We start from the raw sequence: 16,970 nt of genomic DNA, 5'->3' as shown, positions 1-16,970 counted from the left end.
TTAGTAAGAACCCCCAAGGCTTTTCAAGTAAACTCTTGTTAAATTAGAAAATCATTCTTGTTTAAAACAATGTAGTAGTGTATGCTTTTAATTATTATAAGCCTTGAAAGCTGAACATGCAAGTGATTCCATTTATTTAATAAAAATCTTGGACTAGTTTTTCCAGGAGCATCAAGAAGTGAGACTTTTCAAAACCTTTAGGAAACACCCTTCATCGAGTAAACCAAATGACTTTTAATTCTGATCTCTAACTACAGGTTCTTCAAAGGAGGATATTGGAGTAGAATTATCCAGGCTACTATCATTCAAGATTGTGTCACACTCCTTTGATAACATATTTTTCATAGGCAATTGGAATTACATGTGAAGGGTTGTACACAAATAAAACAACTGAAATCGTAAGAGAAAATACAGTCATGAACATTTCACAGATTTCATGCTTTCGTTATACTTTACTATCCATATAAGCTACCTTTATTAACCCACCATTTTCCCTATAAAAATGAAATGAGAAGAGGGATATTTTCATGATCTTTTTCAAGTGAGTCTGAGCACAGTATTTGGATGTTCAAGAACAAAGACTTAGGAACTGTTTTTTTCCCAACTGATTCTCTGACCTAATGTGATTTAAAAACTCTGTCAAAGTAAATCAGTATTTTCAATTACTCAATTATTTATCCTGTAGGAATCTGGCCCACCAAGACTGAGATTGTTTTGAAAGTCTTTGGCCCTGGAGATGCTGCCTTGTTCACAACTCCAGAAAGTGCTATGAAGAAATGCCACAAAAATATTACTTATCCCCAGACTTCAATTGGACAGCTCTTCTGGACGTAAAGAATCTTTTTCCCAGCTATTTCAGTTGCTAAGTCTAAAATGCTGTTTATCCTTTTTCCTAAGGCAAAGATATTAAAATTTTTACTTGATGCATTTTTCAAAACAATCAGAGAAAAAAAAATCTTCAGAAGTTACCTAGCTAAGAAACTTTTTGTAGTTTTTCTTTCCAGTCTGGCACCCACTCTTGTTTAATCTAGAAACATTTGATTAGGTTTCCCTGTTAGTGTCTTGACTAACACCAAAATAGGTAACATATACTCCTTCAGTATTCAGAGGGTCATTTCCCCATCATAAAATTAGATTTGACACGTTTCATGCTGCCTTACAAATATGCACTAATAGCTCAGACCACTGAAAAGAGCCCTCTAGGGTATGATTATACACTTAGTGTACAACCCACTTCAGGAGAATTCACTAATACTTATGTACATAGAACTGTGAAAGAGTAGAGAGGAGTGGCTTAGTTGTTTTACCTACTGATTTAGTAACAACCCACTTCCCACACTGCAATCTCACCTGTTCTATTCTCATTCTAGAATAACTTCCAATGCAGTTGTTGCTGTTTAATTTGTAGAGGGCATTACAGATAAAACTGTGTAATGAATTTTGAAGGAAACAATGTGATAAACCACTTGGCTTTTAAGATTTTAAGTCAATTTTGAATGAAGTAACAAAACATGGAAAAGAAATCTCAGAGTATCAGCTTTTGTCAGGTGTTTGGAGAACATGAGGCAATTAAAGCCTTAAACTCCTGCCTTCTAACTCTGCCTCAGACATCCAAAAACTTCTTACACTTTAGTCACCATTATAATGTCTCACCCTGACCAAAAAACGTTCAGGAATATAAAGAGCTACTTTAAAATGATTACTATCTATGTAATATTAACCTGAATATTCTGCCTTTTTAGTCTCAGCCACCTTTATAGTATATATATATTTATTTTTTAGTTCTTTCTGTAAAGAACTCCATTAATTTCCCAAGTTGTTGAAAAAATATACTTGAGTAAAACCCAAACATTAATTTGCATAGCACAGTACTTATTCTTAATGAAATATCCAGGGGGAAAATAGAAAAGTCTGTATGATTTGAAGATGATATTTTATGCTGGCTACAGAGTCCAGTAACTTCTGTAACCTGTAGTCAGTGTAGCAGTTTTTCAATATTTCACAAGTGAAAGATACAGGGAGTTTTGGACCCAACAAAATCCTATTACCTCTCCAACAAAAACTATACAAGAATTTAATTCATTATTTCCATGTAAATTGTAATGAATAATTTGGAGTACCTTCTGAGTAAAATATACAAACTACTAAGTAATCACAACATTGCAGCAAACAACATAAATGCAAGAATGATCACCTTAACATCTAATTAGTTCTTCTGCACAGTCAGACTTATGCTAAAGCCTCTAATTGCAGGATAACATTATAATAAAGATTTCAGCATTGAGTAAATAAGATTGGCAAAAACAATGTTCACTCATTTTATTTCTTCTCTCAGGTCAAGTTTATCCCACTTTGGAAGAAGTCCAGTACAAAGCCTAGAAGAGGGCTTTCCTGATGAAGAAGTTGCTTATAGAAAGTTCTTCAGAAAAAATAAATCCAGTACTAATGGATAAAAAAAAATCATTAAGTCATCTACATAAAATTAGCTAACTTCATATATTGAAAAGAAACTGAAATCTGCAGACTGAGAGTGACCACAGGGACAAGCAATGGAAATTTGGGGAAAAAAGTTTGTAGAATATTCCTTACAAACTTACATAATGCATTTATCTGCACGTACACATAATTAAGATTATAAAGAAACAGTTTTCTTTCTTTCAAAACCAAACAGCTAAAGAGTTTACACGTATCTTTCTTCCTTAGTTCTCTGCCTCTGAATTTATGAGAGGGTATTTAGACAGGCCAGTCTACTGCCCTAAGGCTGTCTTTTCATATCACCTATTATTTCATAAAATAACAAGTATTGATTAATTTTTTAAAAATTCTGGCACTAGATTGTGGTCCTCGTGTTCTTGATGAAAAAGTTGACTGTGATTCCTGCCCCAGAGTTCTCAAAATTCAGATAAATAGAAAAAGACTTAAAAAATTCTCTGCAAGAATTCTCTATTTGCCTGAACATCTTGCATCTCTTTGATCTTCAGTCAAATTATGGAACCCATAATAGCAATTATGGATTACTGAAACTGCCAGAGTATATAATCACTTCTAAATATCCCCAAAGTATAAACACAATGGAAATCACTCATAATATGAAGGAAAATCTTGAACAATTTTGAACATTTGAGCACTTTTCAAATTGGTGCCTATGCCTTCAAATAAAAAGTAACACTACTTTTTCATGGAGACAAGGGATACTTTTGCCACAATAATGCAATTCCCAGACCCATGGAAAGGAAGCTGATTGACACTGTATGATAAAAAAAAATCCACACTTTTTGGCAGACAGGTGAGAAAGGGAAAAAACCCAAAACATAAGCTGAGCTGTCTTTCTGTGAATAAGAAAATAAATAAATCACCACTGAACTCTATAAACAAAACAACCCTTTCTCCCTCCTTTCACCCCTCCCTTCCCAATATTACACAGATACTGTAGTTAATATTCTAAACTCCTATCTAAGATGAGTAAAATTTCTTGTACATTTCGTATTTGGAGTCTTCAGTGTTAAATTTATAAAGGATTTAAAGAATAAATTATTTTTAGTACTTTTCCTTTAATCATGAGAGCAAGGAATTTTTATTTTGATATTCATTCACTGCTCTGGTACTCTGCTTAATCCTGCAAATCTTTATCAATGCTCAAAAGCAATTCTGTTGCCGGGTGCTTGATTTCCATAATCCCCCACAACACAAACATTTATTTTTTATGTGAACTGCATTTTGGTCCTTTGAAATTTACAAAAGATAGTCCTTTACACCATATAGAACTGAAATGTAAAATAATAAAATGAGTACTGTACCACTGGTTATCTTCCATGTAGGTTTGGCTTCATCTTTCAGAGATAATATTCTATGAATGTTTTTGTCCGGTGATGGTACTTGTGGTGAGGTGAGCTGAAAATCTGCTTCTCCACTCACAGATGTTTCCTGAGTCTGAATTTCAGGGTCTGAAATGCAATGCAAAAAGGAAATGCCATGAAGACTCATATTGTGTGCATATGGGGCATTGTACTGGGATGCAAACCTCTTCTAAACAGCGTGGGGATTTTGCAGGGCAGCCACAAGGAAGGAATAATTTAACACTAGGTATGGAAAAAGGGAAAACCATAGTAATTATAAAAAACAGGCTTGCAAAAGTCTGCAAAACAATCAAGAACTACTGCAGCAGCTCAGTTATTTTCACAGCATGAGAAAAGAGGAGCATGTGTATAAATTGTGGTTACTGCCAGCAGGCGATGATCCCTGGCTCAATCACTCACAATACAAATAGCTGCAGAGAGAATGAGCATTTATTCACCCTCATATGGGAGAATAAGTCATGATTTAATGAATATGTCTTCAGTAATTAATTAAGTAGATAAAGGATTAGAAAAACAAAGAATTAAGTCCTAGATTCAAAGGCACAATCATGCAAAAATTTGTCAGTTTGAGAAGTCTACATATTCTTTGCTTTACACTCTTACCATTTTGGTATTCATTTTCAGTTGTTTGGAGAGTATTTCTTTTGCCTCCTTGATCTGAAGTATCACTGCATGGCCGGAGTGGTAGCTCCAGTTTCTCAGTATCTGGTATGGATTCAGTTGGCATTCCTGAATTTTGAAGCTGGCATGATGTTTTGCTACCCAAGGTCTTTGTTACCTTGAAAGACATTATTTCTTGATGAAAGACAAAAATATAACAGCTTTCAAAATACTCAAAGGTAAATCACACATTATGAATTACACTTATTTTTCAAATATATATTCCCAAATATTTTTTAAACACTATCTTCTCAGAAAACTTAATGGTAGACTCTATTCAGTGTGGCATCTTCAGTTTTTACAGTCAAGGAGCAGGCAGAAGGTTTTCTTTTCATTGAGTGAATGGAACAATGCAAAGGAAAGGCAAAAAAATTAGAATTCCTTATCAGAATAAAAAGACTAAAACTTGTAGTTGTTCTAGACCTCAGGAGTCTTTTTGTCTTCAGAGAAAGGAATATAATTTTACATCTTGACTTTCAAGTGACTTCCTACACAAGAGTTGTCTGGATCCCTTATTCTTGGTGTTAAACTGAAAACTGTATTCCTGATCAGATTCCAAAATCCTCCATATTTGTTGCTGGCAGAGTGGGTTCAGGTGTTTTCCCTGGCATTGTAAATGACAGCATCACATGAGCTGTAAGGCTGACACGTAAAGCTTACATGTAAGGCTGACTATCAGAGCATCCTGAAATGTAATTTCTGCTCTGCATTATAGCTCTTGTCATAAGGAAAAATGTTTGCACACACACATGCACACACACACACAAAAACACACACATGTGCACAAACACAGAGAAATTTCAGCAGTCTAGAACAAAAAATTCAGTAAAGTAAGAATGATAAGAAATCACAGAGTAATTTCAGTAGAAAGAGGCATCTTTGTCTGATGCTGAAATTAGATTAGCCTGTTTCATTCAAGTTTTGATGTCTTCAGAAGTTTTGAAATTCTCCAAACTCTTGTGACTGTTGCAACCACATCTTTGTTATATTTAGTCAGAGACTGCCTGCAATTAAGGCCCACTGCTCCTGGCCTTTCAGGGCACCTCTTAGAAGAGGCCTGGCTTCTCTACAGCCTTGCATTCATTGAAAATAGCAACCAGATTTCCCCTTAGACTTCTCTCCTGTGGGCTAAAAAAACCCATGCCCTGTGCTGGAGCCAACCATGCATTTTCCTTGCCCTCCTCTGGATGTTACAGGATCTCTGGCACTGGAGGTCCATGACCTATCACAGTTCTCTGGAGGAAGCCTTTGAAATAAACCTTTAGTTTAACTCCTCTGGTTATCAATATCTTCCTTTGCAAAAGTGCCAATGGTTGTTGGAATTTGGGAATTTAGCCCTTCTTACCTTTCCAGGTACCTTTGCTTTGGTTCTTCTGTTTGAAGATGGAGGTGGCCCAAGGATCTTTGACCCAAATGCAATGTGTGATACATCCTGAGTTTTACTGTTGCATATGTTGCTTTGGCCTCTATTACCCAAGATACCTAAGTTAAGAAAATTAAGAGTTTAAAAAAAATTACAGTACTTACAAACAATGAAATGTACTATTTTTTTAGAATAAACGAAAAGAAAAGAATTATGAATACTAAACATATATAAAAGTTATGTTCCTTTAAAGTGCACTCCCTAGAAATATAAGAATAGCAAATTAACATTTTATAAAAGTGTGTCAACATATCAGCAAGAAACTTTTGGTCTATTACAGAGACATATTTATAATCTTCTTGCTTTAAAGATTTCTTTAAAAGTGGGTTATTTATAAACAAAAAAAAATGGTTTGCAGGATTTCTTTAGAACTTCAATGAAAACCCAATTTCTGACAGGAAGAAAAAAGAACTCTAATTAATAAATAACAGAATAAATAAATAATAACACAAAAAAAATGGAGAAAAGACTGTCAAGGTATCAGTCACAGCTCAGAGAACTATTTACATGTACCCTGCTTTTTGAAATTACTGAATCTACTGTATTACCAGGCCTGATCCCTAATATTGCAAATGCAGACTATTGCTGCTAAAATATTCTACTCTTTTCACTATTTATTTTTTTTTTATTGCTTAAACTGTAGATTTATTTTTATAAGCCTTTTAAAGCATGGAAATTGCCAACTAGTCTTCAAGACAAAAAGTAAACATGGAATGCAGGTGAATGTTCTCAATAATACTTAAAAAGGAAGGACAGTAAAATGGTTACACATTAATTTTACCATTGGGGTTATAAAGCTGCATGTAATATTTATTTTCCTCTTTTATAATTCTCCAAGATTGTCAGTGAATTCTCCTTTCCAGAGCTGATAAAAATGGTATCTTCACATTAATTTATATTTAATATTTACAATGTCCAGATATATTTTCTTGCTACAACTTGTATTAAATTGCTCTCTCACTTTAGAAATTTGACACCTTCATAAGGCAATAAAGTAGAAACAAAATATTTTGCCGATTCCCCTGAGCATTTTTCATAACCTTATTTCAAGATGAGCTTTATTTATCATCAAGGAAATGAAAAACAGATCATACATTAGCCACCAATATCATCATTTACTGTACCAATAAGCACAGAAGTAGCTACTTACTGCCATTGCCTGACTCCTTTTTTCCTGATATGAAATTTGCTTGCTGTTAAGAGATGCCATTTCACAAGATCAGATGACCTGTCTTGGTTTAACATAAATTTTTTTTTTGCTGGCTACCTTGGGATGTTGTTAGCTCCAATTAGAAAAGCTGATTTGCATTAAAATCTCTCTTAATGACCACATTAATTGACTGCAATTAATTACCTACATCTACACATAACTATGTTGATGACATAATGAAATAATATGTGTAATTAAAAGTGGATGATACTAAAAATAATTTGGGCTTTTGATTTTCAATTAAATAAGAAGTTTAGTGGATTAAAAGAACATTTTCCAATTAAAATGTACCTAAACATACCAAAGCTTCCAATTTCAAGTAGGCCAGCTTCTGAAATTTTAAAAATGTGTCTGGTAGGACACATGCTATGTTCATAAGGTGGGATTAAAAAAAAGATTAAATCTTAAACTGAAGACATTTCATCGTCATGATTGTGAGGGATGTTGTCATTAATTACTTTACCATATATTCCTATGGGCTATGTATCTTTGTAGTCCAGATGGTAAAATCTGAGTTTTGTTTTAAATGAACATTAATTTTTCCTGCTTAAGATGCATCATTCACGCTATTGTACTCATTTAAATTTTACAGTCCCTCATATTTTGACAATACAGCCAAAGTTTTTTTTAAAAATATAGCCACTAAGAAATTGGATTACAGTTTCCTCTGCTATTCCAAAGACAAATGTGTAATCCAACTTTACAACAGAACTCTGGCTTGACTATTTATAGGGCAGTAATACTCTCAAAGTATTGTTTTCCCTTTAATATAAAAATGGTACTTGCTTGTAAAAAAAATAAAAAAGTTGAACGTAATTTAAATAAGTAAATATATGAAGAGTCTTACTCAAAGCAAAAATTCAAAACCCCTATTATTCATTTTACCTGCTGTAGGACAAAGATTGCCTTTGCTAAGGAGGTATATTGAGAGACAGCAAAAGCTAACAGCTGGATAAAGCACCAGCATAGGCAGCTCAGTGCAGATGATGAAATTTTTATGAGTTGTTTTTTTTGCATTGTAAAAGCAGAAGAACAGAAGTTTAAAAAGTAGTTTTTAAAAACTTTTGATATTATCAAGGTTCTCAGAGTTTATTTTTCTTTAGAGCTTCATGAGATGAATATAGTCTTAAACTTAACCAGTAGTTGTCATTCTCTGTAACCTTATTCCCTTGGTCAATACTTTGCACATATTTTTTAGAGCATTTTAACAGAAATGGTGGAAACAATTATTTACTGAATTAAAATACTAAGGATGAGAATCCGCAAGGCTGAGAAAGTACTAAACCCAGTGGAATAAAAATCTATCCTCTTTACTGACAGCACCAATTCTAAAATTGCCTGTGCTGATGAAGATCTGATGGAAATGGGTTCTTTATGTGATTTGCTTGCTCAGACCCACTTTGCAGCTACTCCAGCCTTACTTCCTTCTCAGAAGATGTCCTAGCACCCTGTTGTAGTATGATCATATGGCCCATAAAAAGGGGTACAGAAAAAGGGGGAAATGAAATGCTTTAGGAAGACATTGCAACTCTTACATGGATTAAACCAAATCTTCAGCTTTGTGCCTTATTCAGAAGCCAATAACAACATAACAAAAGAGCAGAGGAAGAAGGTGCCTACACAGAGATTTCACCTGTGCATTTTTGTAAGTTCCAGCAATAAGAAGGTTATGTACGTCTCCAGATTAAGATGAAAAAAAAACAAAAATCAAAACATTTTAAGAAGACTGAAATTATCTGTTCTTCATGAAGGACATGAATTAGAATACCTCATTTAAAATCTATTATAACTCTCATTTTTAAGAAGGGCTGGCACATATTCCAGGATATTTACTGTTGTTACTGTTCTGGATCTACAGAAGAACTTTTGTTTTTTAAAAAAAAATGCAGATCAGTTAAGTGTACATGCAACTGAATTTACAAATCCAGTAAAATCCTGGGCATAAGGAAATTACATTTTTGATACGTTTACAATTGTAATCAATGAAATTTTGTCACATATTAGTGAAAATTATCTCTTTTTTTTCTACATTGGTTTATTTCCTCATTGGAATTGTAGCTGATATCTTCAAAACTCAAAAAACTGACTAAAAACTCCCTTATTTTCTTCAAAAAGAAACAAAGAAACTACAAAGAAACTTGTCAATAGCTGAAAATTTTATTTCATTCTTTTCATAGTTCCATGAAGACCACTACCTCTTATGAATAATTTTACAACTCCAGATTTCCAATAATGAGAATAAATAATCTATGTTTCTCTCTACTGCTGTTCTTTAATGATGATGTATCTCTTTACAAAATTGTTTTAAAGAGATAGTCAGTACTTTGAATCAAGACAATAAGGACTGTAAATGTATTTGCCTTGGTGAAATTCTGCTGTTGACATTACTGCAGGTAGGAAGCAATGCACAGTTTTAAAGTAAAATAGCAGCTTTACTAAAAAGCTCTCAATTGTCTGACCCAAGTCTATTTAGGCAATTTCACATCTTAGCATTTGTATCTACAATTCAGTTTCTACTGATTCCTGGCTTACAGATCTTATTCAAGCAGACATGCCAACTTAAACATAAAAACACAGGAAATCCTAGACTAGAACAGGCCAATAATCTCTCTAACATTCAAAGGCCAAACCTAACGCTTCAGAAACAGCACAAGATAATTCAGTATGACTTTTTGAAATTATCTGCCTTCAATACAGTTCTTAGAGTAAGGCTGGAAAAACCTGGAAGTACAGAATTGAATTTTCTCTTCACATTTTTACTGCTGCTAAATAAAGCATTATTGTTACCCATATAAATTGCCAACTGACTTTGGAATCATACCAATTTTTTTACCAGCCTCTTTTAGCAGTAGGTTCCATATTTTAATAGTATTCTATGTATCATGGCATTTTCTTTTATGAGTTTTTAATTTTCAACTGCATCATCACATCAAATGACATTTTTTGCCATAAGATAAGCAAAGCAGCTTCTACTGAACATCCTTTGTATCAATGGTTACTTTATAAATGCTCTTATGTAAATTTTTAATGTTTATGTGAAAGATTTTCATTCATGCTGCTTCTCCCTGCATCACTTCTTGGTCTGTAAGGTATTTTCTGAGATGGTTTAACTGCTAATGTATAATGTACTTCAGATAATAGTGCAAAAATAATTTAAAGGTTTGATACCTTTTTCATTTCCTATGAATTTGAATTTCCTGCTACTTAGTTTTTTTAAAATTTATTAAAATCTGAAAGTTCCACTGAGCTGTATCTATGGTGATGATAACCTGCCTGCCTTGATTAATTTAATTTTGATCCTTTAAAGCTTAACTGTAGTTATCATTCCTTCCCAATGTGCAATCCTTTGCATTTAGCAAAGCTAAATTTTATGTGATTTTATGTGATATCATGTTCCACATTTAGCCCGTCCAGTGGTCCCTAGACCATAATTTTTCAACACAGTGGCAACAAGACATAAGACCAGTAAACTGAAAACCTTGCTTTGAAAACTGTGGTATTTCCTGCATGCTACCTGCTCTCTTTTATAAGGAAAAGTAAATATGGGATTGCCCATCTCACAAACTTAAATTTTTCTTAAGTCCTACTCTTTATTAAACCCATACCTGTATCATAAAAAAAAATCTGCTTCTCTTTATTCACTTCTCTGTTGAGATTATTCATAACTATAAAAAACAATACAAAGACTAGAACAAAAACTTTTAAGGTCTCCTGGTTTTAGCCTTCAGCTGTAACAATAATTTTAAATTTAAGCCTCTCTTTACTTTCTCTTAGCTTTTATCCAAGTCAATACCTTGTATTGTAGCACACGGCTGTCCAGCTTCTTTAATAAATCTCTTCTTTGCAATGCTGCCAAAGTCTAAATTATATGGTTTATTATTTTGTAGCTTAAAGAAAATATTCAAATAACTCCAAGACACCATTAAGACAAAATTTCCCTTTTCAGAGTATAAACTGAGGACACTGCACGCGCCGGAGGGTCGTTTCGCGTCCGCGCGGGGCGGTCCCGCGGCCGCGCGGTGCTTGGAGGTGTGACGGTGATCGAGATTGTTTCTGCGGCTTCGGGATGGGTTTTTTGGCGTGGCGGGGTCGGCGGGGTGTGTGCGGGGTGGGGTGCTTGTGTTATCGTGTCGTTTTGTCGTGTTTCTGGGTTTATTTTATTAAAAATGTGATTGTTTATATTTTTTTACAAAATGGCGGCCGTCTGACGTCATCGGGGCGGAGCGCCGTGATGGGCAGGCTGGGGGGCGGTGCCGGGGGGCGGGGCGGCGCTGAGGGGAGTCCCGGGCGGTTGCCGTGGTGCCGGAAATACAGAGCGCGGCCATCTTCTTGCCGGAAATACATGGGCGCCGCCATATTTAACCACAAATACTTAGCGGCCGCCATATTTAATCCGAAATTCCAAGTTACAGTTCCAGACTCGAGTTCCAGGTTGCAGTTCCAGGCTCAAGTTCCTGGTTATGGTTCTAGGTCAGGGTTCTAGGTCATGGTTCTAGATCAGGGTTCTAGGTCATGGTTCTAGATCAGGGTTCTAGGTTACGGTTCTAGATCAGGGTTCTAGGTTACGGTTCTAGATCAGGGTTCTAGGTTACGGTTCTAGATCAGGTTCTAGATTTCACTTTCACTTTCGGTTTCGGTTTCACTTTCACTTTCGGTTTCGGTTTCACTTTCACTTTCGGTTTCGGTTTCACTTTCGGTTTCGGTTTCACTTTCGGTTTCACTTTCACTTTCAGTTTCACTTTCACTTTCACTTTCACTTTCACTTTCACTTTCACTTTCGGTTTCAGTTTCACTTTCACTTTCACTTTCGATTTCACTTTCACTTTCAGTTCCACTTTCGGTTTCAGTTTCACTTTCGGTTTCAGTTTCACTTTCAGTTTCACTTTCGGTTTCACTTTCAGTTTCACTTTCAGTTTCACTTTTGGTTTCACTTTCACTTTCGGTTTCAGTTTCACTTTCAGTTTCACTTTCACTTTCGATTTCACTTTCACTTTCGGTTTCAGTTTCACTTTCGGTTTCAGTTTCACTTTCGGTTTCAGTTTCACTTTCAGTTTCAGTTTCACTTTCAGTTTCACTTTCGGTTTCACTTTCGGTTTCACTTTCTGTGTAAAATACACTTCTGTGTATTTTACTGAATTAAAATACTAAGGATGAGAATCCGCAAGGCTGAGAAAGTACTAAACCCAGTGGAATAAAAATCTATCCTCTTTACTGACAGCACCAATTCTAAAATTGTCTGTGCTGATGAAGATCTGATGGAAATGGGTTCTTTATGTGATTTGCTTGCTTAGACCCACTTTGCAGCTACTCCAGCCTTACTTCCTTCTCAGAAGATGTCCTAGCACCCTGTTGTAGTATGATCATATGGCCCATAAAAAGGGGTACAGAAAAAGGGGGAAATGAAATGCTTTAGGAAGACATTGCAACTCTTACATGGATTAAACCAAATCTTCAGCTTTGTGCCTTATTCAGAAGCCAATAACAACATAACAAAAGAGCAGAGGAAGAAGGTGCCTACACAGAGATTTCACCTGTGCATTTTTGTAAGTTCCAGCAATAAGAAGGTTATGTACGTCTCCAGATTAAGATGAAAAAAAAACAAAAATCAAAACATTTTAAGAAGACTGAAATTATCTGTTCTTCATGAAGGACATGAATTAGAATACCTCATTTAAAATCTATTATAACTCTCATTTTTAAGAAGGGCTGGCACATATTCCAGGATATTTACTGTTGTTACTGTTCTGGATCTACAGAAGAACTTTTGTTTTTTAAAAAAAAATGCAGATCAGTTAAGTGTACATGCAACTGAATTTACAAATCCAGTAAAATCCTGGGCATAAGGAAATTACATTTTTGATACGTTTACAATTGTAATCAATGAAATTTTGTCACATATTAGTGAAAATTATCTCTTTTTTTTCTACATTGGTTTATTTCCTCATTGGAATTGTAGCTGATATCTTCAAAACTCAAAAAACTGACTAAAAACTCCCTTATTTTCTTCAAAAAGAAACAAAGAAACTACAAAGAAACTTGTCAATAGCTGAAAATTTTATTTCATTCTTTTCATAGTTCCATGAAGACCACTACCTCTTATGAATAATTTTACAACTCCAGATTTCCAATAATGAGAATAAATAATCTATGTTTCTCTCTACTGCTGTTCTTTAATGATGATGTATCTCTTTACAAAATTGTTTTAAAGAGATAGTCAGTACTTTGAATCAAGACAATAAGGACTGTAAATGTATTTGCCTTGGTGAAATTCTGCTGTTGACATTACTGCAGGTAGGAAGCAATGCACAGTTTTAAAGTAAAATAGCAGCTTTACTAAAAAGCTCTCAATTGTCTGACCCAAGTCTATTTAGGCAATTTCACATCTTAGCATTTGTATCTACAATTCAGTTTCTACTGATTCCTGGCTTACAGATCTTATTCAAGCAGACATGCCAACTTAAACATAAAAACACAGGAAATCCTAGACTAGAACAGGCCAATAATCTCTCTAACATTCAAAGGCCAAACCTAACGCTTCAGAAACAGCACAAGATAATTCAGTATGACTTTTTGAAATTATCTGCCTTCAATACAGTTCTTAGAGTAAGGCTGGAAAAACCTGGAAGTACAGAATTGAATTTTCTCTTCACATTTTTACTGCTGCTAAATAAAGCATTATTGTTACCCATATAAATTGCCAACTGACTTTGGAATCATACCAATTTTTTTACCAGCCTCTTTTAGCAGTAGGTTCCATATTTTAATAGTATTCTATGTATCATGGCATTTTCTTTTATGAGTTTTTAATTTTCAACTGCATCATCACATCAAATGACATTTTTTGCCATAAGATAAGCAAAGCAGCTTCTACTGAACATCCTTTGTATCAATGGTTACTTTATAAATGCTCTTATGTAAATTTTTAATGTTTATGTGAAAGATTTTCATTCATGCTGCTTCTCCCTGCATCACTTCTTGGTCTGTAAGGTATTTTCTGAGATGGTTTAACTGCTAATGTATAATGTACTTCAGATAATAGTGCAAAAATAATTTAAAGGTTTGATACCTTTTTCATTTCCTATGAATTTGAATTTCCTGCTACTTAGTTTTTTAAAATTTATTAAAATCTGAAAGTTCCACTGAGCTGTATCTATGGTGATGATAACCTGCCTGCCTTGATTAATTTAATTTTGATCCTTTAAAGCTTAACTGTAGTTATCATTCCTTCCCAATGTGCAATCCTTTGCATTTAGCAAAGCTAAATTTTATGTGATTTTACGTGATATCATGTTCCACATTTAGCCCATCCAGTGGTCCCTAGACCATAATTTTTCAACACAGTGGCAACAAGACATAAGACCAGTAAACTGAAAACCTTGCTTTGAAAACTGTGGTATTTCCTGCATGCTACCTGCTCTCTTTTATAAGGAAAAGTAAATATGGGATTGCCCATCTCACAAACTTAAATTTTTCTTAAGTCCTACTCTTTATTAAACCCATACCTGTATCATAAAAAAAAATCTGCTTCTCTTTATTCACTTCTCTGTTGAGATTATTCATAACTATAAAAAACAATACAAAGACTAGAACAAAAACTTTTAAGGTCTCCTGGTTTTAGCCTTCAGCTGTAACAATAATTTTAAATTTAAGCCTCTCTTTACTTTCTCTTAGCTTTTATCCAAGTCAATACCTTGTATTGTAGCACACGGCTGTCCAGCTTCTTTAATAAATCTCTTCTTTGCAATGCTGCCAAAGTCTAAATTATATGGTTTATTATTTTGTAGCTTAAAGAAAATATTCAAATAACTCCAAGACACCATTAAGACAAAATTTCCCTTTTCAGAGTATAAACTGAGGACACTGCACGCGCCGGAGGGTCGTTTCGCGTCCGCGCGGGGCGGTCCCGCGGCCGCGCGGCGCTTGGAGGTGTGACGGTGATCGAGATTGTTTCTGCGGCTTCGGGATGGGTTTTTTGGCGTGGCGGGGTCGGCGGGGTGTGTGCGGGGTGGGGTGCTTGTGTTATCGTGTCGTTTTGTCGTGTTTCTGGGTTTATTTTATTAAAAATGTGATTGTTTATATTTTTTTACAAAATGGCGGCCGTCTGACGTCATCGGGGCGGAGCGCCGTGATGGGCAGGCTGGGGGGCGGTGCCGGGGGGCGGGGCGGCGCTGAGGGGAGTCCCGGGCGGTTGCCGTGGTGCCGGAAATACAGAGCGCGGCCATCTTCTTGCCGGAAATACATGGGCGCCGCCATATTTAACCACAAATACTTAGCGGCCGCCATATTTAATCCGAAATTCCAAGTTACAGTTCCAGACTCGAGTTCCAGGTTGCAGTTCCAGGCTCAAGTTCCTGGTTATGGTTCTAGGTCAGGGTTCTAGGTCATGGTTCTAGATCAGGGTTCTAGGTCATGGTTCTAGATCAGGGTTCTAGGTTACGGTTCTAGATCAGGGTTCTAGGTTACGGTTCTAGATCAGGGTTCTAGGTCACGGTTCTAGATCAGGGTTCTAGGTTACGGTTCTAGATCAGGGTTCTAGGTTACGGTTCTAGATCAGGGTTCTAGGTTACGGTTCTAGATCAGGTTCTAGATTTCAGTTTCACTTTCGGTTTCGGTTTCAGTTTCACTTTCGGTTTCGGTTTCACTTTCACTTTCGGTTTCACTTTCGGTTTCGGTTTCACTTTCGGTTTCACTTTCGGTTTCACTTTCACTTTCGGTTTCACTTTCAGTTTCACTTTCGGTTTCACTTTCACTTTCACTTTCAGTTTCACTTTCACTTTCACTTTCGGTTTCAGTTTCACTTTCAGTTTCACTTTCACTTTCGATTTCACTTTCACTTTCAGTTTCACTTTCGGTTTCAGTTTCACTTTCGGTTTCAGTTTCACTTTCAGTTTCACTTTCGGTTTCACTTTCACTTTCGGTTTCACTTTCACTTTCACTTTCGGTTTCACTTTCAGTTTCACTTTCACTTTCGATTTCACTTTCACTTTCAGTTTCACTTTCGGTTTCAGTTTCACTTTCGGTTTCAGTTTCACTTTCAGTTTCACTTTCGGTTTCAGTTTCACTTTCGGTTTCGGTTTCACTTTCACTTTTGGTTTCACTTTCGGTTTCGGTTTCACTTTCGGTTTCACTTTCGGTTTCACTTTCACTTTCGGTTTCACTTTCAGTTTCACTTTCGGTTTCACTTTCACTTTCACTTTCAGTTTCACTTTCACTTTCGGTTTCAGTTTCACTTTCAGTTTCACTTTCACTTTCGATTTCACTTTCACTTTCAGTTTCACTTTCGGTTTCAGTTTCACTTTCGGTTTCAGTTTCACTTTCAGTTTCACTTTCGGTTTCACTTTCACTTTCGGTTTCACTTTCACTTTCACTTTCGGTTTCACTTTCACTTTCGGTTTCACTTTCAGTTTCACTTTCACTTTCGATTTCACTTTCACTTTCAGTTTCACTTTCGGTTTCAGTTTCACTTTCGGTTTCAGTTTCACTTTCAGTTTCACTTTCGGTTTCACTTTCACTTTCGGTTTCACTTTCACTTTCGGTTCCACTTTCACTTTCGGTTCCACTTTCACTTTCAGTTTCACTTTCGGTTTCACTTTCGGTTTCGGTTAGGGTTAGGGTTAGGGTTAGGGTTAGGGTTAGGGTTAGCCAGGAAAGCTTCATTGATGTGAACATCAAAAAGAAGTGTAACAACTTCACTGTATAATGCTTCAATGTACATTCATATGACATCTCAAATATTGTTATAAATCGCATGCTTGAATTAGAATTGTCCAGGCTCCACAAAGATTTCAAACTATAGAACAGACATGTGTCTATGTGCTTG

General features: G+C 35.5%; 1 protein-coding gene across 5 annotated transcripts in view; it reads right to left on the bottom strand.

Annotated features, from left to right (window-relative positions):
- The window catches only part of CFAP20DC (CFAP20 domain containing), a 72,277-nt gene that overhangs the window by 29,904 nt on the left and 25,403 nt on the right, over positions 1-16,970 (bottom strand). For all 5 annotated transcript variants that reach the window (XM_086846063.1, XM_086846062.1, XM_086846060.1 and 2 more), the window contains exons 10-12: positions 5,863-5,999; positions 4,461-4,635; positions 3,798-3,944 (exon numbers count right to left, since the gene is read on the bottom strand). In XM_086846063.1, coding sequence (XP_086702189.1) covers positions 3,798-3,944; positions 4,461-4,635; positions 5,863-5,999 — 459 coding nt within the window. The remainder of the gene's footprint in view (positions 1-3,797; positions 3,945-4,460; positions 4,636-5,862; positions 6,000-16,970) is intronic.

This window comes from Cyanistes caeruleus, chromosome 11, assembly GCF_971803275.1.
Source record: "Cyanistes caeruleus chromosome 11, bCyaCae1.hap1.1, whole genome shotgun sequence".
In the NCBI taxonomy this organism is placed as follows: Eukaryota; Metazoa; Chordata; class Aves; order Passeriformes; family Paridae; genus Cyanistes; species Cyanistes caeruleus.
This window is presented reverse-complemented; position numbering and strand designations above follow the sequence as displayed.